At 42.1% G+C, this 23,790-nt stretch overlaps 2 protein-coding genes across 2 annotated transcripts in view; one reads left to right on the plus strand and one right to left on the minus strand.

Moving 5' to 3' along the window:
- Positions 1-14,186, minus strand: part of RSF1 (remodeling and spacing factor 1) — a 502,800-nt gene extending 488,614 nt beyond the window's left edge. Inside the window, exon 1 of the mRNA XM_069203919.1 lies at positions 13,805-14,186. Within this exon, the coding sequence (XP_069060020.1) occupies positions 13,805-13,982 (178 nt within the window). The 5' untranslated portion in view covers positions 13,983-14,186. The remainder of the gene's footprint in view (positions 1-13,804) is intronic.
- A 557-nt stretch (positions 14,187-14,743) lies between these two features.
- AAMDC (adipogenesis associated Mth938 domain containing) overlaps positions 14,744-23,790 on the plus strand; it is an 80,909-nt gene continuing 71,862 nt past the window's right edge. The window contains exon 1 of the mRNA XM_069203920.1: positions 14,744-14,879. The gene's annotated coding sequence lies outside the window, so the exon portion shown is untranslated. The remainder of the gene's footprint in view (positions 14,880-23,790) is intronic.

Here is a 23,790-nt window from a genome sequence, read left to right on the forward strand (position 1 = left end):
TATATGAAATCCTTTACATAATTGCAAACAGAATACCAGAGGTCTTATGTTTTCTCCAACTCAGACACACACTGGCCATCTCTCCCTCACACAACCGTTTAAGGCAGTTCCCACAGTTCAGTTCTTTTGAGGCTAAGTTAATGTTGGGCCGCTAAGTAGGGGGCAAATATGGCAGATTTACTGCATGCTATGAAATAGCCAATGTCCGGGCCCCATTGATATCTCTACGAAGAGGATGGGAGACAGATCTAGGGCCCCTTGATAACGCCAAATGGAGGGAAGACAAAATGGCTCACCGTACACTTGCCATATCTGCCAGACTTAGACTCATTTAATTTCATAACATACATAGGCTATACTGTACTCCAGATGACCAAGATTAAAGCCTCCCTCTCAAGGACTTGCACCAGATGTCAATTATCAAGAGGGACTCTTTTATACATGGACTGGGATTGTCCTAACATTCAACCATAATGGAAATGGGTACAACGAGCAATGATCTCAGTGTTGGGCTATTATGTTGAGCTATCACCCCAAATCATCCTCCTTGGGATCATGGAAGAAATGGAAGACATCTTGGCCCAACACACGTTTATTGGTCTTGGCTGCCTAACAGCTAAATAAGACATAGCCAAGAAAGTGAGTGCATACAACCCCTCTAAGTTACAAGAACAATTAATTGGTATGGAACAATGCTGCACCCCTGAGAGACTGATTTACAAAGACCGAGGATGCCCATCTGAGCATGACAGGATAGAAAGGATGTGGTTAGCAGCATTGTAGCTTATCTAACTTGGTGGACAATTAAGCCATGTACTTTGTAGGTCTTGGCCGTTGGCTAAAATCCTCTTACACTTCCAACTAACCTACCTGAGGATTCATGCAACAATCAGATTGAGGACACAACAAATAACAATTTCACAATTGTATATACAAATTATAGGGTATTATGGGCCATCTGTACCAATTTTACTTATTGTTAAGACTGTACAACTTGGACGCTGATGTGTCTGCCAAATGTATTTGTTTAAAAACAATAAGAATATTTGTTGGAAAAAAAAAAAACATTAGGTACCTATATTTTACATAATGTGACCAATGCCATCCTGGGACGAAGCCACTGAAGGCTCATTTTTCAAAGTCCTATCCTGGAATGCCAACAGTCTTAATGATAGGATTAAATGGGGGTAAGTGGGTGATGTAATCTGCCAAGATACAATCCACAGATGCCCTCTTACAACAAGAAACACATCTCTTAGGTAAAAGATATAATTTTTGAGTATATATATACACACACAACAGGATATTTCATGCACAGTTCACCAAACGATAGTAAGTGGGGGCGTGGGTATGACTTCATAGGTCCCCTACCTGGAAGTGTCCCGGGTCCACAGAGAGTTTAGAACGATAAGTCATGGTAATAGGCAACCTGTAAGACAGCAGGCCACTTGCACCTCCTGAGTGAATTATCAGGCACTCCTCATGGGGTTGCTGTGTAACAAGAGGCAGTTTTAATATGCCAATGCTTGCATCCTTGGTAGTTGTCAACCATAGCCTACTAAAACTTCCAAGAACATTCTGTTCCTTGACTGGGTATCCTCCCTTGGCTTGGATGATGTCTGGTGTGCCTCACACAGAAGTGAGTAAGCTTTTACATTTTATTCCCCTTCCCACCAGTCCTCCTACTGTATAAATTATCCACCAATATAAAAGCATCTTTTTATACATAATCCTTCCTAATACTCAGACATATTTATATACTCTGATGAATAAAAAATATCAAATATACCACATGAAAATAAAGAATGTTTGTGCCAGATGAGAGTGCACTGTGTAAACATGGAAAATTCACGAAATAACCGTACAAACCGAACAGAGGGTTTGCGTCAAAACACTAGACCTTCGCACCCATAAACAAAGGAAGCTATAAATAACAACAGCAAGAACCACTAATGTGATAGAATTATCCACTGAGTTTTTCCCTAAAGCAGGCCTACTTGGGACTATAGAGGACTGGGGAAATCCAGTGACATGCACTCCCTGATATGCAAGTGTTCCCATCCAGCCACACAGGACACAGTGCCTTACTGGTGATCTGATAGTTCCCTGCCCCTTAAAGACCAGTTCAGAGTTCTGGATCATTCTTCACACATACAGGTGATTTACAGAGCATGAAGCTGTTCCGCTAAACATTAGAAAACTTAGCAACCTTTATTGGATCACTTCTGTTGAGATACAAGGGGACATGTTTGGTGCTCAAGATGTTTTGAACAAGTAGACTCCTATTAGTATATTAAACAAGCAATTTAACTGTACTCATTTGTAATCATGATTATGTTTTTCATTACCTTACTGGACTTTCTTGTATAAAACTAATACATTGTTTATGAAAAAAATGACTTATTAAAAATGGTAAGTTTTTGTTTTTGTTTTGTTTTTTAAGTGATTAATTTGGAAAAATACTCTGGTGTTTTGTGGTGCTATCAATAAGAGGTGTAATTATTAACCAATTCTATTCCTACATAAAATATTTGCTATTCCTTACTGGCTAAAAGCTTATTTAATTAAAAAGATGCAACATATGCAGATGACTGGAAGATCTGCTTGCTAGAACAAGTCATGTGGTTGGCACATATTAAGGTGTTGGCTTTTAATTGGTGCTCTCTATCTTGTGTGATAACTTTGAGAGCATAGAACTGAAGGGCCTAAAGGGCCTTGCATTTGCATAATACCAATACAGTTGCAAGGTGGAGTCAACAGCACTGGAGAAGGTGTCCTGCAGCAGTAAGAGAGTGCCAACTAATGAGAAGTAATGTACATATGTCACAGAGTCATACAACTAATGTAATTCTATGCCAAAATCAGTATACATACTATCCAATCATAAATGTGAATGGTAAGAGATCTTTCACCAATTTCGTTTTTTTTGGCAATTCTTTTTTATTTTTTTTAGGAAAGCAGGAGCTGTTCAAAGTTGCCAGCATACTGAAAACCATAAACTACAAGCCTGTCTCTCACACCTGATCATCCATGATGCGGCTATGCTCTGTGTTCCACAACATGATAACCACTTTGAAGTGGTCATCATGGAAACGCTTCCAACATAAGATCACAAAGACTGTACCCTTCGAACCACACTCCCTACATGCCGTAGCATGCCCTATACACTGTAGCTCATACTACCTGTAGCTATATTATTGCTGCAATAAATTTCTTTTACTGAAACAAGCAGAAATCAGATCCAAAAAAAGCAAACTAGGTAGCAACGAAACATTAAAATAAGTCATGACAAGGTACATAGAAACAGAATAAGCAAAACTACTAATATCATGGGGAAACTAAAGGCTTGAATACCACCAATTGACAAAGAGCAGAACTGTGCCTTCAATAAAGTTAGCACCGAGGTACTACTCCACGAAATAAATACTTGAGAAGTGTGTGGAAGGAAGAGGACTGGTTCATAGGAGCAAAGCTCCAGTGGACAATCATTCATCTTGAAAAGATAAAAGTCAAACCACCCCATAAAAAAACCTCCACTGTTTCCTGCTCAAGGCAAAAATGAACTTTTAAGTGGCCAGAATAACTCACAAAGCTCTTTACTCATGTTACCATCGTACTTTAAAGACAAACTAAACTCCACAGGAGGTAAAAGGGGGAAATTGCTATTATATACGCCAATATACTATAAAGTAAGACTGTGAAAAACAAGCCTTCTCCTGAACAGCCCCCAAATGGTGAAAATACCCAAACATTGTGCCCTTTCAGTACGACTTGAATGTTCAGATAACATCATCCAGGCAAACAGCTACTGGTGCCCGATTTTCTGCTTATGTTCTTAAGTACCTATTTTCAGTTGTGTATTTGGTTCCATTATTCCTTTTGTTCTAGTTGATTTACTTGGTTATCTGTAGTCGCACTGTAATCTGCTCCATTGCCCATGAGGTTATGTTTGTGTTCTAGAAATACTCAAAATAAATACCATGTCCATAGGTATATTCTATTCAGACAGAGAAAATGTGGCTTAATGGGTAATTTTGAACATGCCCACAGGTATGTGCAGCAAGGATCACTTCTTCATGCAGAATCATCCTAGGGCCTAGGTTGATACATGTAAGAACAACAGAGGTTTTTTTTTGTTTGTTTTTTAACTCTTGGTTGTGCACTTGCATGCCCTTGATAATTACTGTCCAAGTTCACTATTAAATCCTATCAAAAAGATGGCCTAACAAAATTGCTGTTGGTATGCGCCTACTCTACTGAATAATACCGAACTACTGGATTAAAAGCCTCGGTTGTGGAATTGAGTAAGTAAATTTGGAACACTTTACTATGTCCTCAACCAACCTCCACTTATGGAGCTCTGCGACATAGGTCTCACACTAAGCACAGTAACCAATAGGTCTCCTGGCTTGATCTGGGAGTTATGAGAATAATTTTAATTACAACACTTTGCAATGCTTAATCAACTTTCAGACTTAAGTAGTAATCATATTTGGAATATTTGGACCGGATAGAGTGGGCCTAAAGCATTGCTCTGATGTAATTATTTAATAAAATTGTTTGTGTGTGTGCTTGATGCTATATGGAAGATATTGTAAAAAATATATAAAAACAAAAAAATAAAAATAATTTGGTTGGGAAGGAACTTATGAACTGGGCAAAGCCTAATAGATGACACATTTTGCACCTCCCAAATAACAGGAGATTTCCAGTTAACCATACTAATCGAATGTGTACTAGTTTGAAGATTAATATTCTGAATCAAACAGAACAGAACACTGGTAGAGCATATGGAGAAAAAAAAAAGTTGTATTATGTAAAGAAAGATGCTTAAATAACTGAATCAACTATATAGCCAAATAGCAGGCTAGATCGAGGTTGGCACTGCCACCTTATTTTTGTGTGTCAAAACAATTTATGTAACCGCATCAAAAATATTTCCTAAGCACTTCACAATGCATTCAATGTAAAAATGCCCAGGATGTGGCTAACAACTGAGCTGGAGTGATTCTAGGCAAATCACTTTATTTCCCCTTGCCTACAATTCAGCACCTTGAGACACTCACGGGTCATTTGCCAGCGCTTTACAGAGTCTGGATTTATTATTTATTTACAGTTTGCAGATCAACAGTTCCAAAACACAGGAATAATAATGTCCCCAGGTAGAGTTAGAGTTCTAGATGTGCTCTTTACCAAATGATGTAGGCCAACAAGGTAGATAACAATTAATGCTAACATTTTAAATGAGCAACCCACCTTCGTGATTCACTCTTTACTGTACCTACTGATTTTTTGTATTATAGTTTTATTGCAAACAGCACTACAAATACGAATATGACAATAATTCAGTGAAACAACGTAACCAGCCATTACAAATCGGGATGCGGCAAGTAGGCTACTAACTATATCATCTCGTGAAGGTATCAAGCATAAAAATATGTCACATAAACAATGGTATGTCACTTTTTGCAAGTCTCTAGTGATGGCAGTCAATCCACTAATCGGTACGGCCATGACTACTCTCTCATGTTGTTGTACACGAGTGCAGCGGCTGAACAGGGACAAGCACTGCCACCATATTAACAGCACTGACAAATGTTACCAGTAGTAATATAGTAAGTCAACAACAAAGTGTTGGAATCCTTCTTTGCTTATAATGGCAAAGTACGTTTTTGATGTTACTATCTGAATAAACGTTTCCAATGAAGACGATGTAGTGTACACACATTTCTGGTACTCGCCTTAACTCTCTAACACTTTCTGTGGAGGCTCTGTACTGGAAGGACTGCAAGTGGGGGATTAAGAAATTAGGCACAATTTTAAATTTAAAAAACTGCTTATCCCCCCCCTTTTTATTTTCATACCTACTTTTCGACCATTTCTTCTTTTTCATCAAACAAGTGAGAACAGCAAACTCTGTTGTATTTTCCCATCGTGACTTCATCAGTTACACTTAATGAAGTACACGTTTTAAAGTGCACATTAATGTGGGGCATGTATTAAATATATTTGGGAATCCCCAGGATATTAAGACTGTGAGTGGTCATATCATTCAAATTCCCTTAATAAGACTGTGACACTCAGCTGGGAATCCCCAAATATATGCATCGTGGTGTCTACTAGCCTACCGTGAGCTTCAAAGTTATTACTAGAGAACTATCTATGTGTAAAACATGCTGACCATTCACATTTACAACAAATGTGTCGTACTTGAGGTCTCTGCATTATATGGTTGCATTTGTAAAGTAAGAATTAAAAGAAGTATTAATACAGCCACCAATTGTCCCACTGTGTTTTTTACTTATTTCTTTAAATCTCTGAATTATGTGTATCGAGTTTATATAAAAGACATTCTACTCCCATTATCATCATCATTAAATCAGGTTTTAGACTTTGCAGTCAACGTAAACACAAATAACAAAATCACAACAAACGAAATAATATAAAAACAAACAAAAGAATAATAAATAAAACATCTATAAGAATCCCAATAATTGAGAAGAAGGAAGGGTTTGCATTTCTATAGCACTTACTACCCGTGACAAGGTGAATCATTTTTCAGCAAGTAGCACGCTACTCCGAAACTCAAACACTCAAAAAAGATTAGTGGTGAATTAGTATATGGAAATATGAAACTAATTTGAGCGGTAGACATGCGAGTCTGTATATACCTGTTTCTGAATTTAAAAAGCCCTGTAAAGCCTACCATTCCACAATTCCTAGATAAATGCTTCAACAGATTTAGAACCGTTCCTCGTAAGACATTTTATAGACTACATTTATGTAGTAAATAAATGAGGCACTTCAGTACTGGGGGAAGGCCTAAACCCTAATGCAGTACTTTTCTTTCCAACTTAAAGATACATGCAGAAATCACTATTGTAGCATGAAGGCTATAAAGTACAATGGGAAAACTTTTTGCCCCGGTATGATACAACAAGCAGAAATATTTAATGCCCACCATGTCATGTTAATTCGCACAAAGTCGCTCATTGTTGTAATTGCATTATGTCCCCTGCTTTCTCTATGGGCTTTCCAGGATAACAGCCTAGTAAAAGTGACACCCAACTACTTCGATTCAATGGCTCTCTTCAGTTTTCCAAGACCCATAAATGAATGCTTGATTGAATCAGACCTGCCAGACATCAATGTCTAGGTTTTCAGAACACTGACCATCAGTCTGTTGGATGTGTGTTTTTTCTAACAAAAAAAAGACACCAGTATGGCACATACGTGTATGTCATCAACATCAAATATATTACTTTCCAAATATTTCTGAATGGCAATAGGAGTACATCTCTTGGAGGATTTTTGGTCCTCTGTTGATGGGTGAGTGTATAAAATACGTAACATTGTCAATGTATAGAAACCAAAACAGAAAACACAACTAAGAGACCCATGGGAAAGAAAATTTAAAAAACACATGGTGGTGTTAACAGAACGATTTAGGGCTGGTCTGTCTCTAGAAACGGCTTGTGGCAGTTTAGGCAGCGTAAGAACTACTAAGGGGCCCCATCATGTCTGAGCTGTCATGTACAGTAACTGTTAGGCTCCCACATTCGCCACTGATTCCTGTCCAGGCCCCGATACCAGCCCACTTCCACAAGTTACTAAGTAGGGACCCCAAACCTGTGTGTTTAATGAAGTTAAGATTACAGCCCCACACCAGTGCTATTGAGGGCCAGAAAACAACAGTGTAAAATAATATGCTAAACAGATTGATGTCCACTTTTTTAGGATAACTGTGTGGGTTTTTAGAGCACTTAGTATATCATGAATGAATGAAGGAAAAAACTGGGTCAATAACCATCACTGATTTAGCCCATTTACAAACGGTATGATTGAAGTTACATAACTTAGTTGGAACTTGAGCCACAATGAGGTGTGCAACTTCATGTTGAATAATAAGAGACATACTCGAATTCTCAAAGCTTTCCACCTGAGCACAATAGGTTTTTGTCAACAGTATCAAACGCTGCTCATAGGTATACAAAACAGGCACAGAGGTTCTCCCTCATGGCAATTTGACTTCTAAGGTAGTAACCACAGGGCAAAAAAATGGTTCAGGTAATCATCCAAGGCATAAAGCCACTTGTTACCAAGGGATCAGAGTACTTAGGATTACTCGGTCTTCCAAATGACCCAATAAAATGCGTGCAAATATCTTCGAGCTTACATTTAAGAACGATATCAGGTGACAGGCCGCAGGGTCTATTTAGTTACCTCTTTACAAACTGTTTTATACTAAAACCTCTCCGAAAAGCTGGCAAGAGGGCTACAAACTGGAAAAATAAGCAAAGAGGTTCAGCGCACCAAAGAGAAGCTTTTCTTAAATATAGTGCTCAGTATATGTGGGACTGGATTATGGTTATTTCTAGAAGACACTAATATTGTGACAATATGAGGAACTGAAATACAGCTCAAAGTTAGTACCAGTTACTAGTTCAACTGGGGTATCAGTATTACCATTCTCCTGATCATTTATCTAACAGCAGCTTTTTTCCATGTACCCGTTACAGGTGATTAACTGCCATGCACAGTACGCTGCTTTCCAACAAGCACTTCACTACATAAGTGAAAGAAATTCTTTACGTATCAGCATCTACCAGTGTGTTTGTGATTTCTATCATTCACAATCAACGGTGGAGCAGCACCTTTCTGTAAAATGGCCTGCACTAGATGTAGAGAATAATTACACAGCAGACCACTGGATTTATGGTTATTACAAATAAAACTACAGAGTTTTCAACAGAAGCTCCAAAAATTAGCACGCAGTTTAGCGGTGTTCATTAAACAAAAAAATGGGCACCCTCTTTTCTCTGAGCAGCATTATCAAAACTAAAGCTTTTAAATAGCCGTAACCTATCAGTCTACTCAAGGAAAGTGAAATGTAGTATCATTTCATGCCGCTGCGCTATCACAATTACCCTATACAACCCACAACCTTTCGATAATTCAAGAAATGAGCACCACTATCTGCACAGTGGTGCTGGAACTATGCTGATGGCAACAGATCAGGGACCAAAGGCTCTCAAAACATAGATGTGGTTATCGCTAGGTGAATGACTAAAACTCACCTGAGTTCTGACAGACAGCAACACTTAGACATTCAAAAATCAGCTCTCAAATTAATATGAATATAACATTTCTACTGCAGTAAAAGAAAAAAACTGTATACAAAGGATCAATAATGACTAAACCATTGTATGGTTCTATGCCATTGCCCATCTGCACCACAACAACGTACTCAACTGGTTTGTCTCTTATTTTTCAAATCATGCTTTGCCACTGTGCTGAAAGATATCACCACCTCCACAAACAGTTGGGGTCAAATGTTGTGGGCCGCCTTCTTTGCTCTCTCTATACACTACATCTCTTAGTGGCATGATTTAAGTTTTTTTTTTCTCATACCAACTCTGGGTACCAAAATTATCGCCCTAGCTTTCCTCCACACCCTTGATGCTCAAATCCCTTACTGCCTCACAGTCATCACTCTGGATGAACCTCTGACTAGTAGAATTAATTGCAGAAAATGCTACACGAGTACTGAAAATATCGCACTGATGCTCGATCCCTACTCAAAACCATCACCAATGCCCATGAAACAGTTAAGGAAAAGGAAAAAGATTTCCTTATTCTTTACCTCCCTCAAAGAACAAGAAGCCATAAATGAAACTATGAGAAATAATAATGAACATAATATCTATAAAGCTACCCCGCTGGAGTGAGATAAAGAAGGCTTTGTTGGAAAAGACAACCTCACACCAACAAAATACCAAACCTTGTGAGCGAGTAGCAACATACACTGTCAGATTCCACTCCCATTTTGCAGGAGCTAAATTATAAGAAATTCTTTATAAACAGAATCTTCACACTTTTCTAACAGTCTACGCTCACTAACTTGCCCACAAATCCAATACTACCTTCCCATAATCCCTTCAATTCTTTCTAATCCCATCTCCTTAATGCAGCAAATAAAATGTCTGTAGGGTTAAAATTGCCTCCTTTTAATTGAATACAATGCCATAAGTTGAAAAGTACAACTCATCAATATCACAACACAACAAGGTACGGTAGCTCAAACAAAACCTGGAGACTTTTTTCATTATTTGGAAATTGAAGTCAGGCCCTATTTAGATGTCACAGGAGTTCTGTCAGATTACGTGGGAAAACCAATCTTTAGGACGAGGAAGCCTTACACACCGTTTGTGTCCTACCTCATCATAGGCAACCTCTCCCCACCCTGGTAGGACAATGCCACCAGGGCGGACTCTACCTCTCCGTATTTTATACAATCTACCACAACATTTTGATCGCTGGAGATGCAGCAGTTGGTCAAGCAGCCAACAAGTTACTAAAACCCTTCAAATTACAGGCTCATATTGGGCATGTCTGGAACAATCAACCACTCACACAGGACTACACAAGGATCACCACCTCCTCCAAAGCTTCAAATAACTGCCCAAAACCTATGATCATTTGCAGCCCTTATCTGGAATATGAATCATTCACACATGAAAGATACCGATTTTAAACTACCTAAAGATGGAATCTTATGATTAAATTCCCCCCCACACACACACACAACGCTCTGCCCAACAATATGGACCCATTAACAGATCTCAATACCGTGCCAAAACCACTACTGGGACAAGCACATCATTCTTTCAACCCTCATCTGGTAACTTTGCCTAGAGGTTTGGGTTTGTCTAGACACTGTCCACAAAGAACACAATCACACAAAACCTCTCATTTCATTTATCCTCCAAAATAGGTTTCAAAACAACCATTTACAAACCTGTATCCTTAGAAAATGCAAGGCAGAGTTGCTTTTTGTGTTCTATGACCTGCCCCCCTAAAGATAACTCAAAAAGTTGCTAATAGGCCCAAAGACAAATGATCCTGAGAGTTCATCTGCGTTGGCATTAAGGCCCACCATCACCTCCCACCAAACAAGAGAAAGGAGTATCCAAATCAAGAACACATGACACACCTGCAAGTTAAATGGAAATTAATCACCATGCCCTCGCAAAACCACCCCAGAAAGTGCACGTTACCTCTGGTTTCCGAGACCCAATTGAGGGTAAACAGCATGTGCAGGGGAAAGTTGGCAGTGCATGGGCTTAGTGAAAGTGATCCAGTATGAAAGCTTTACCACATCCAATCCTCCCTCCATTTCTAGAAATACATGTCACTAGCTTGTTCCACCTTGCTATGTCTCACTCCTCAGGGCATATTCATACAAATCCGACATTAGGCAATGCTGCAGCATGCTGTCATACTATACAGTGCATAAGATACCCTTTCACAAACTGTGGAGTTTTCTTTTTGTACATAACCCTTATTATGTGCAAGTTGTACTCTGCTGTATCCGTTGAGAAAAACCGCGGCACAATATTATTTGGCAGGAAAATTACTAGAACACTCTCACCCACAATGTAAATTCCATCATAACAAGCCCAGGAAAACCATTCGGTCTAGCATTATCATGCTAATACAATGGTTGGTTTTTTTTTTTTTTTTTTACATTGCTCATTGCAAACGTGCCATAAAAATAAAAAAGACAGGCTCCGCCTACAAGTGACCACAATATGCTTAAAATAAATATGTTCCATTTAAAAAATATTCACTGATGTTGGCTGCCGAGTGATGTTTAATATAAAAAAAACTAAGACAAACATTTCAGTTGTATACACTTTAATAATATTTTTTGTGCAGGCAACAAGAACAAGAACCACGCACTCAAACTGCGTTAACAACAAAGTGTCGGAATCCTTCTTTACTTGTAATGGCAAAGTACGTTTTTGATGTTACTCTTTGAATAAACATTTCCGATGAAGACGATGTAGCCTACACACATAACAACAAAGTAAAAAAGAAAACAAGTAATAAATCATCATCTAACTGGGCATCTGGAATGTAGGGAAAATAAGCAACAGTTGTTTTTAAAGATAATAATATACAAAAATAAAATTATTTAAAAAAAACTTTGAGAAGCTCTGTCCCTGAATGAACAACACTGCCTTACAAATAGCCAGGAAAATACAAGGGTGTCACATGTTCATAGGTGAGACCACTACCCAGAAGGTTGGTCCTACATTTTAGAATACCCTACTCTTAATGCACTGCAGCCAAAAGAAGGGAATGCATTAATAACAAGCATCATACATATGCAATCATTATGCCTTCCATTAATGTCCCGAGACAAACTGAATGAGGGATGTATTAACTTTAAGTTTGCTAACATTAGACTGCCGCCCCTTTGTTCCTCTCTTTCATGGGGTAACCCTCCATCCAATAGGCCCTGGTGAAAAAAACAATCACTGAAAGCAGCGGTATTTGTTAGACAACTCTTGAAGTCTATTATGCACAACACACAATTCTATGCCATTTAACTGGCTGAGCTTCTGTCGTTGAAGCATCACATCACAATAAATCCTTAATTACATATTGTAGTGCCAGAACAGTGCATATTAGACAACTCCTGTCGCCATTATAAATAGAGCATGGCTTCAAGCAAAATAATTGGTCAAGAATTTGCTGCCTCAATGGTACACTCAGATAAATCCTTATCTTGTCTTAATCTTGGAAAACATTAAGTAATAAACTCCTGACACCACCTAAAGTAATAGACTCCAAGCTATCTAGTTAGCAAACCATGTGACATCAACTGCACATCTAGATCAATATATACTCACACCGTCCTCACCCATCCTGAAATGGCAGCAAATACTCAGTAATGGCTACGATGCAAAATTTCACAACTCACGTGAAACCAACCAATGGTCAGGCACTGCAGGTGAACAAACGGCAATGTATGGCACACACGTCACTTCCAATAATGACTGTCATTATCCATAATAGGATCTAGCTACTCGCTTCCAATTTACGCCGTCACCAAACAACACAGTAATTTACCCCAACCTTGCTTGCTACTATCCAGTGACTCGCCCCCAAACCCAATTGCATCCGACCACTTTGATTCCTGTCAAAAAGAATCCCAAAATCACACAGATGATAGAAATGCACTATACAAACACACAAAGCATGACATGCTTCTATTTAGGAAAGGCAATCACAGTTCTTTACTTAAAATGTTAAGACTTGTAAAGTAGTTTTCACTTTCACCTCTCCGAAAGTAACTAGCCCAGGGGCAACACACTCCCCCATGCCTTCTTTTTATATGCCAGTTTTTGATGCAGCGCTGCTTGAACCAAAAGAGCAGAAGAATGTTTCAAAACAAAGGAAAGTGGGTGATAACTTTCATAACATTTACGGTGGAAGCGGAATGACACAATAAACGAGTGATGCACGAGAGCGACTAAATAATCTTCATCCTGTTAGTTCCAAAATATTGCTATGTAGAAAGAATAATCCACGCACTGCCCAACAAGTTGCATAATGTTATTTGTAGAGTGCCCTCTGAACTATAACAGTGGGTTTCCTAATTTGCTTGTTATCACTAGAATTTCATTCAAGTGCCAGGAGCATGCCCTTCGGGGCAGATATGATTCTGTACTCAAGTCCAGCAGAGTTGATATGCAGGCACGCTCAAGGGAGACCCTCAGCGCTGGTGGGCAGGAGCACTGCCCGCGCAAGCAAAAAGAAGCCTTCAGGTTGCAAAAGCAATTTACAGAGTACCTCCTACCGCGCTCCACGCCCCCCTGCATTAGACACGCCCCCGCGGGGGCGGCCCAAGTTTGTTTAGATTCTCATGGACCGCCGTTCATTCAACGAGTGTCGTGCGCCCACCCGCAAGCAGCCATCCTCTGTAAGCATCAGCACCCGCCCCCTTACCGCTCACCTGGGCCGGTATCCCGCAACACCCGCTCCAGCTGCGGAAAGGTAAATTCTGGCAGTTCCAGCAGCGCCCCGTACCGCTCCAGGAATGAGCAGACCACCGCGAAATCCGCCAAGGAGCCCGGACAGGTGTCTGGCTCCACGGGCGCCTGCGATTCCGCCGCTGCCTCCGCGGCCGCCATCTTGGACCTGCTGGAGAAGGAGGGGGGCGACCAGGCTCGGGCTTGCGGAGGAGCCCGCCGCGATCCCACAATGCACCGTAAGAGGCAGCAGAAGCAACGCAGGTCGCGGTGACGCTCCTTCCCGCCTGCCCTCTCGCTCTCCCGCCCCCTCTTCCCCCCGGGAGCGTTCTAGTCTGGCCTCGTGTGACACGAAAATGAGAAGACAAAAGAGCATAGAGATCTAGTGGTTTGAGAGCGGAGCCCCCATGGAAAGAGAAAACGGACAAGCTGAAACATTTCTCTATCGGTCTATAGGATAGCCATCTTGGAAATAAGGCGGCTTGTCCAGGATTGAGTCAGACAAGAAAAAATACGAGTTCAAACTGATTTTTGAATCAAATATATATAGGACCCGTGATATTGCATTTAAAGTCTCATGGACATTTTATAAGAGAATGTATATATGTATAAATGCTATTCTGTGTTATATGAGCAGAAAGCTTGGTTGCTTTGAACATACTTGATGCTAAGCGCCTATAAAGTAACAGTGCAACTTGGATACACTGCTGTGACAAATACTAAAATTGCACATTGCTTTTCAGACTGTCGCGGGGCCGTATGTGCGGAGTCGGGTCCTTAGATATTTGCCTTCCAGTTTGCCCCATTTCTGCTTCCATGAAGTGGGCGGGTGAGTTTAAAAGGCACAAGAAGCTACAATCACAATTGGCCAGTTCAGAGTGGGTTGTGTCAAAACGTGGACGGCAGCCAACAGCAGCACGGAGTGGGCGTGGTCAACTGAACATTGTTTACCTCCTAAGCGTGGACTTCAAAGAGCTATTTAAAAAGTGTCAGGCACAGCAGTAGTTGATTGTTGAGTCAGGTCTCCGCAGGGAGTGCTGTCGCTGTCACGGGCCAGCTGTGAGTATCCTGAAGAGGGAGGGTGATGTGATAGATCTGTCTCAAGAATGACAGTTGAGAGTGTTGGCCCAAAAGTTTATATGTGAACAGGAAGTTAATGTTCCCCCTTATTTGACTGCAGTAACCAGGAAGTCAAGCACTGCTCAGAGTTGTGAAATGTTTTGGTGGACCTGTTACGCTGGGTTTTGCTGTAAGCGTGATAATACCCATAGCGGCTAATTGAACTCCGCGAAAAACGCACAGGCGTCTCCACAAATTATTTATTGATTGGTGACTGAAGCCGCACCGCTGGCTCACCAGAGTTTGAGCCTGCGTGCCTTAAAGATGAGAACAGTGTGAGGTTTCTGTGCATTAAAGTGTTTTTTTTATTGCACAATACAGAGAGGCGTTCAATTTGTGACTAAGAAGTGACAAACAAAATAATCCATCCTAATAACGTAGGGGAGAGAGTGTGGAATATAACATAGAATTATAGATGGGTAACTGTGGGTTACGGGGATGTTAGCTGTACCCTCAATGTTATCCCAAATGATACTTTAGGCTTTATTATGGAATGTTATATATTGGTTCTGCTGCCCTCGTGCTCACTGCTATCCTTGAGCTAGCTGTGTCTTCTGCATCTCAGCCTTTGTTGATCCAATCCCATGAGGCAAGATGCTATTTCATAGGCTCAATTTCCTCCTTTCAAAAAAATTCACTTGCTCATGAAAGGAGCACAGATCCTGTCACCATTGAGGTGCCTGCCACTGAATGTAACCTGGGAATATTCTGAGAACCTGCTGAGCCCCCAACTAAGGATGAATGTACTTGGTACCCTGGCAAGGATGACTTTGCCAAGTCAGTCTGCCTGTGACTATTGTCGAGCTTTATCGCATTCCTTCAAATCTTCGCAGTGGCGACTCTGGAGTACGTCATACTGCAGGAAGCACCGCACCGTATGTAAACGTTGGTCTTTGACGTCAAGTTTGAATTTATGCTTTATTGCGTAATTACTTAAAATCATTGCAACCGTACAAGCGGAGACGTTAAGAAACACCATAAAACAATTAATACATTATTGCTTTCTTTGCAATTTATTTAGTCCAGTTAAGCCCTAGGGCAGCCACTGTTAATTTTCTATACCAATTGGAGCTTGTTTTCTCATCTTGGTTTTTTGTGGCATGTTTTAAGGAATGTTTTGTTTTTTAAAATACATTTTGCAAAACAGGCCATGTGTTGTGGAGTCAATCCTTTCAGACTAAACAGGATAGCCTGCCGGCATGTTCTGGTACCATTGGTGTTAAAAATGTTTTTCAGATACAGTTTTCTCAAGGGTAATAGAGCTGGGTAAATACAAAGGATGTGTAAGAAGTCTTCCCGGTGATGTGCGCAAAGTCTGCATTGTCTGTTGTTTGTGGGTCTGAGCCATTTTGGTTCAGTCTCCAATGCAGGTAGCAGTCCGATTCTGGCGTGTATCACTTTTTATTTTTAGTGACATTTTTAATATTTCTGCCATATAAGGTTGAGCTGTTGGAGCCTTGTGTGTGTTAATTGTCATCCAAACGTGAGATCGAATTCTGAACTTATCTTTGTCCTTGCTCCAGGAGAGCATCTTGATTTGTTTGCTTAGAAGTTGCTTGCAATTTCTATCGTGTAACGACTTTTGCCATAAATCCTCTGCCTGCAGGTGCTTTATTTCGAGAGCGATTCTCTTTAGCCAGGAATTTGGTAATTCCACCTGGTTTATGTTGATTTCCTCCCTAATCAGTGCCTTTAGTGTGTTTGGTTGGGCCAGTCTTAGCATAGATGCATATTTGAGTAATTCCCCGTCTTGAACTAATGTTTGACCTTGTAATCCAAATTCCAACCTAATCTGCGCTTGCGAGGAGCTGTGTGGGAGGCGCAAGAGAAGGCGTAACACCTTGCTTTGTGCAATGTTCATGAAATCGTTCAGTTTGCTTGGATATATTTCCGAACCGTATGTTAAGGCTGGCAGGAATTTTGCTTTTATCACTGTAAGTAGTGGACACCAGATAGGGGTTTGTAGTTTTGAGGCCAGGGCAAGGACTGATGCAAGCAGTGATGCCATCCTCGCTTTCAAAGTGTTTAGGTGCAGGTGATGTGACCAGCGCTCCTGTAGCCAGACGCCGAGGTATTTGTAGCTTCCGCTTCTCTCCACGGACTGATTACCACAGAACCATTCAGTTTTCTTGATTATCAGTTTGCCAAAAATGATTAGCTTGATTTTCTCCTTGTTTACTACCAACTCATTAGTTGTGCAATATTGATTGAAGGTGTTTAGCACTTTTTGGAGTCCTGTACCTGAGAGATTTAGTAAGACGATGTCTTCTGCATATAGTAATGCTGTTAGGGGATGGCTTCCCAGTTTGGGAGAATGGGAGCCAATGATGTTTAGCTGTGTGCACAGATCTGCCAGATAAAGGCTGAAAAGCATTGGAGCCAGGACACAGCCCTGCCTAACACCTCTATCTGAATTCTGGCTGACACTTCTGTTGTTTCCAACTTTCACCCCTGCCCAATTTTCTGAGTACAGAAGCTGTATTCCTTTTAACAGCTCTGGTGGGATTTTAAGGTTTGCTAGTTTCCCCCACAGCTTGTTTCGGTCCACTGAATCAAAGGCTTTGGACAAATCCACTAAGCAGGTGTAAAGGGCCATTTTTTTGTTTGTATATTTTTCAGCTAGCATTGCTAGCGTTATCAGATTGTCAGAAGTGCTTGCCGATTAAACTGAATTTGCTTGCCCATTCTTTGAGATCTTCGAGCAGGAGGCCCGCAAATATTTTTGTATTGATGTCAAGCAGTGATATTAGTCGATAGCTGTCTGGGTTCCCGTAGGGGCCTTTCTTATAGATTAGGTGGAAAATTGCCCCTTTCCAGGAGTCCGGAATTTTGTTTTCTGTGCTGCTGGCATTACAAAGGATGCAGAGCAGGCTGGTCCAAAGGGCAGGGTTGTGTTTTAGTATTCCTGCTGGGAGACTGTTTGGCCCAGGAGCCCCACTCTGTCTGCAGCGCCGTAATTGTTTCTCAACGTTTTGTATTTCGAAAGATAATAGCTTTGCCTCGCTGCTTGCGGTGGAAGATTGCTCCACTGTGTTAGGGCTGCCGTAGAGGTTGGAGATGTTTTATTCACTTTCTCTCCGGGACCGCCTTACTTTGGGTCCCGGTTGTCCTGCGCTGTAGCTGATTGACTATACACCACAGCGATCAGCTGTTCTTTTCTTTAGCGGCTTCCACAATTCTGATCCATTTCTGATCAATGTGAGCTTGCTTTACTTCCCATATTGCCTTCTTGTATTCCTTTCTTAGTTCATGAAAGGTATTCTGGTAGCTGTTGCCTGGTGGTTGACTTTTTTTTAGGCGTCTGGCAATTTTGTTAAGCTGTTGTCTTTGTTGCCTTAATGGCTGCGTGAGCCATCCATTTCTGCTCAGTAGTGGGCCGGCCTTGAATGGTTGTTTAGGCTTCAGCTGGTTCCTTAATGATGTTAATGTGGCCTCCCATTTAGAAATTATATCTACCTGTTCTGTTTGATCCGACGTTTAGTTGGCTTTCCATACTTCATATTTCTCCATGCACTTGTTCGACCATCTTATGCGATGGAGGTGGCTTCCTGGGTCTTGTTCCCCAGTCCTCGGTAGTGGAGCAGTGAGAGTGTTATTGTTAGCTATTTACATTGTTTGTGGGTAGTGGTCACTTTCGCATCTCACCTCTATGCTGAAATCCTGGAAGTACTTGAAGATATCAGTTGAGACAAAGGTGTAGTCTAGGGTGGAAGCGGACTTCTTGGCGATGTGGCTCGGATTCATTGGGATGTCTTTAGGGAATCTACCATTTAAGGCCCTTAGTCCTAGTGCCTCTAGGAGTCTGACCAGGGGGTGATCACATTTGTCCTTGTCCTTGAAGGGTGAGTCTTGTGGTGGGATGCCTAGACAGTGGTCCAGGGCGCCTTCCCAGGAGCTTCCTTTGCCATGATTGGCCATGTTAAGGTTAAAATCTCCTGTGTTGATCCAGGGTACATTTCCAAATGCTGTTTCTAGAGCTAGCAACTCTTTTTTCTGTTTGTCTAGCAAGTGCTGATTACGCATCATGTTAGGGTTGATGTAAATATTTATTATTATTATGGGCGTCGGTGGTTGTTCCAACATCCAGTTTTCGATAATAATGGCTAACATATGAGCTGACTTCAGGTCTATGATCGTGGCATTGAAAGATTTACTTGTGGTTATGTGGATTGAGAGGCTGCCTTTTGGGTGCCCTTTGGGTTTAGGTCTAGCTGCCGGGCTTAGGAATTCTTCAAATCCAGCTAACGGATTTTCTGATACTTTCCAGGATTCCTGCAGCCAGATGATGTCGAAGTCGTTCAAATAGGCTTCTAAATTTGGGTCTTGCCTGATTTTGCTGGCCCCTGCAATGTTCCAGGATATTATATTTGTGACCCACAACTTGCTTTTGTACAGCGTTGGCCCAGTTGGGAGAGTTTTGGCAGTGCACCTTCCAGATATATCATTATGCTGCATGGTTCCGTCAGGATCGATAAGTGGATCTGTTCCAGCAGCGTCCCTCATCTTGCAGTCCGCCTTCCTGACAATACCTTATCTGTGAGATGCCCTGGATGATGGATATAGAGATCTCTCTTGGGCTCTTGGTGAATGTAAGGGATGCCCCTTTAGTGTGTCGCAAAACAGATTGCGGATTCGTTGCTCAGGAGATAGTTGTCGCTTTTATTGGTCTCTTCTTGCGGAATTAGAAGGGAGGGATATTTTACTTTGCAAGCTTCCTTTAGCTCAATGCCCCAGTCTTCGAATGTCTCTGATTTGGACCGTACTAACTGTGCTGTTAAAGCAGACTTCAGTACTTTCATTAGTGGCACCTTTTTTTGGTGTTATGAAGGCCACGCATTCCAGATCTTTACTACTTATTGTTTCTAGTCCTTAGATTTCGCTGCAGATTCTCAGAAGATTGCCTTGATTAAGGATGTCCCAAGGGCCCTGAGATTTGTAGGAAGGGCAAAAAGTAAGGATGTTAATGCCCCCAACTTTTGGGGGTGTCAGCTTAATTGTTGATTTCACGGCGTTTGTGGTGTGCAGGGCTGATGTAACTGCAGCGTCTGTGGTTGCCTTTTCTTCTGATTTTGGCTATCATTTGATTCGTGATATTTGTGTGTTGCTGGTGGTATGGAGGGTTTGGGAAGGACATTATTGATTTTGGGGTCCAGTGTGTAGACCCATCGTGGTTGGGATCACCATTCTGTTTGCTGGTACCCTCTGGGTCCCTTCCAAGGAAGAATACCTGTGTAAGTGCCTTGCTTTGGTCTGAGTAGAGCTGGCTATTGTTGTGTTCTTGTTCACTTGTTCTTTTCCGGTGTGTCGTTGGGCTGGGGCTGGATCTATGATTTGTTCCTAAATTGTCCGTCTTCTCCATTAATAGAAGCTGTGTGGTTGCTTTTGGGGTTACAGATTGTCACGGTTTTGGGTCCTGTGTGATAGGAGACTCAAACGGATTAGAATCCAATTGTGATTTTCGGGCCGAGTGCCACCATGATCTTGTGTCCAGTTTGTCCAGTTTTTCCTTTTTCTTGCAGCCTTGTAGGATTGTTCCTGGGCCATAGGGGCATCCACTGGACTGTTGTCGTTGGTGACGTTGAGTCACCTAGTTGGGCGGCTGTGTATTGCTTTTGGTGTGCCCTGGAGTTTCCTCCTGGTGAGCTGTGATTGGCGTGGCTGGAGGGGTGTGAGTATTTACGTTCCGGCTCCATCACCACTTTATTGTGCATTTGTCTGAGGTGTTTTTTGTTTTTCCTGGAAAGAACAGGGATAAAGGGGCCATTTCTGGCTGTGTGTTCCTGGTTTGAGCCTTCGACTGAAGATCCCAAAGCCTGTGCTGGACTTCCTAGACTTGCTGCATCCTTGGTGGAATGGATGGATGTTTTTTTTTGTGGGTTGTTTGTGCCTTGCGGGCACTGTGGGAGCTGCTTGATGTTTCCCCGCAGGAGCAGTTCCTGCTTTAGATCTGTCACTAATATGGACATGACTGATGGCAGCTCTTGGAGTTTATCTAAAATTGGGTTACAGTGACACTGGTATGTCTGATTTACCTAGCCCATGTCGGCCTCCATGTGGGACTGTGCTCTTCGAATGAGCGCGTTTAACTTGTCTAGCTTATTGTCTATTGCCATTGTGGTGGTTGCAAAATTTTGCAGAATTTCGACTTGAATATCCAATTTGTCTATATTAAAGATTGTTGCATTGGTTAGGGACGTGTGTGTTGTTTGGGGCTTCCCAACCGGTCCGCAGGGCGTCCTTCATGTCCGTGTGGCTGTGGTTGTAGGTTTGTGCTGTTTCAAGTGCCTGTTCCCCTATAGTGCTGGGATGTTTGACGCTTTTTTCTGTGTGTGCGATGAGGGTGTCCTCTCCCCCCTTCCTCTGCACACTGCTCCTCTTCTTTGTTGAAGACCTCCTCTAATTCTTCCTGTGTAAGTGTGGCCTCCCAGCAGGTGGAGGTTTAATGTTTCGCTGAGGCTGGTGATGCTGGACCCGGTTTATCTGGTTACCATCTGTGCTGTTTTCATTGGGATTGTGGTTTCTGGGTGTCCAACCCCCACGCCTGCCTTCTATCACTATGATAGGAGATACAGGGGGTTCCCACTTTTGAGGTTTGATGGTGTGCTCAAGTGAATTGTCATGAGTAAAATGGAACGTTTGAGTGCTTGACGCACTTGGGATGGACAAGTCCGGCATGGATTCTTGTGCTGTTTTACTCAGGAACGGTTTCCCAGGAGGTTCCCAGTGTAATGGCACTGTCGCTGAAGGATCTTCCGTTTGGCTTTGGTCTTGGGAATGTTCCTCCTGAGAGGGGTTTGCGGCAGACGTTTTTCTCCAGTGTTGTAAAATACTTGTCAATTCCTTGGCCCCTGGTGCTTCGGCACCCCCCTTGTCCCTGCTTATGTTCTCCGGGGGTACACACCTTTGGCTCCTCAAACTCATTGGCATTCTGGGGATCGGCCTCTATTGCTGTTTGATGCCTCCTAGCGCGCTTCATCTTTCTCCCACCCTGCTTGTTGGATGCTGCTTTCTCTTTTTTTATTAGGTTTAGGATCCTGTCATGGGCACTCAGGAGGAGGGAGCTGCGTGTTCCCATAGTCATTTGCTGTTCCCACCCACTCTAGGTGTCTGTTGGTAATGGCTGATAATTTCACTGCTAATTGGGTAATGGTTTTTGGTAATGTGGCGGCACATGTACCTTGATTCCTGGAGTGTGCCCCCCTCTGGGCTGCTGATGGGGCCGTCTGAGCCTCAGGATCCGGCTGAGCCCTGCTGGTTGCCCTACTGTGGTCCGGCCGTAGTCCTGTTTGGACCTGGTCCATCCTGGTGGGGGCTTGAAAGGGGCCGGTTGGCTCGTGCTGGTTCCTGGGTCCTGGTCTTACAGTATGGCCTGCGGCTGGGGTGCCTTGTGTGGCGCCCCCAGGAGAGTGCAGCTGGCGAGTGGGTCTCCTGCCTCCCCACCAGCTGCACCCAGACCTAGCTGGGCAGCTTCCATGGAGGGCCGGGGCTCTCTCTTAGCAGCAGCCGCCTATGGCCGCCGCACTCCCACTGTCTCACCTGCTCTGCCTTCACTTGCCTTCACCCTCACTCTCCCTTCCTCCTGCTTCCCTCCGTGCTCTGCTCTGAGGGAGGGGAGGCTAGGGGCTGTGAGGGTTGTGGAGGCTTTGCAGCCCTTCTTGAGGCTGTTTGGGGTTGATTGGATTGGACCGCGGTATCCTGCGCGGCCCAATCTGCTTCCTCCTTGCGCTCGATGTGCCGTGTGCTTCCGGTTCGGCTCAGTGTGCAGACAGCGACGTCAAGGACAGCAACACAAGGAGTCTGCTAAAAGAGGACCTTTTCACACATGTTAATGCTGCACGCATGCAACTATTTTTAAGTGGACAAGCAGTGATAGGCTTTGTCTGCAGATTTTTTTTATTTGGTCAAGTAGTGATAGGCATTGTTTGCCTACCCCTGCTTGGCCAATAGTGCCCAGAATGAGCACAAGTGCTTTGAATCCAAGTCTTTAGTTTGTAGGGAAAAGTTAATTAAACGTTGGACTGTGTATTTTTGGAATTTGCACCCAGTGGTAAGACACTGTTCTAGCACCTGCTCGGTTGAGAATTGCATTCATGGTTACTTCTTTGATTTCTTCTCCTGCTACTTAAACATCTTTTGAACTAGTTTATCGTACGATTGATTGAATTGATCGCAGTACACTGGAGGAAGGACACAATAGTAACAATAATATCTTAGTATGTCTCGAGCAGGAGGACGGGTTGAACAACCTCTTAGTTTTTTTCTTTTTTGCAGAATCTCTGCATAGCAGTGAAAACACTGGATACACATATTTCAGAATTACCTTGTAATGAAACTATTCCCCATCAAGGAAACTGTCACTACTTTTTAATTGTTTGGGATCCAAAAGTCAAAAAGATTTTTGATTGCCTGAAATGCAACCTCCGGAAGCAGAGAGTGTTGAATGGAATGTTCGTATTATAGCCCAAAAGTACTTTAATTGCATTTCTCGGATGAGTTGTGTAGTGGTCAAATGCTTAAATTTTTCTTGAAGGAAATATTCCATCTGTGAAAACACTAATCAGTATGTGGCTTCTTTAAGGATACTAGCAAGCACTTATACTTTTGAAAATTGTGTTGACCAGTAATAAGGGATTGGAGAGTCTTCAACTGTGCCTCAAAAAATAAAAGTCCATGTTGTATGAGACTTAAACTTGTGAAGACAAGATTGCTAAGGGTACAGAGTGTTCTGCAGAATCAGTACCAATAATTTCAAGAGGAACTAGTGAAACTGATTGCATGAATGTTGTCAGTAAGACGCATGATAGTACTGTCAACATTTTCATGTGTTGCATGTTGCTATAGAAGTGGATCT

The sequence above is a fragment of the Pleurodeles waltl genome, chromosome 8, assembly GCF_031143425.1.
Source record: "Pleurodeles waltl isolate 20211129_DDA chromosome 8, aPleWal1.hap1.20221129, whole genome shotgun sequence".
Lineage (NCBI taxonomy): Eukaryota > Metazoa > Chordata > Amphibia > Caudata > Salamandridae > Pleurodeles > Pleurodeles waltl.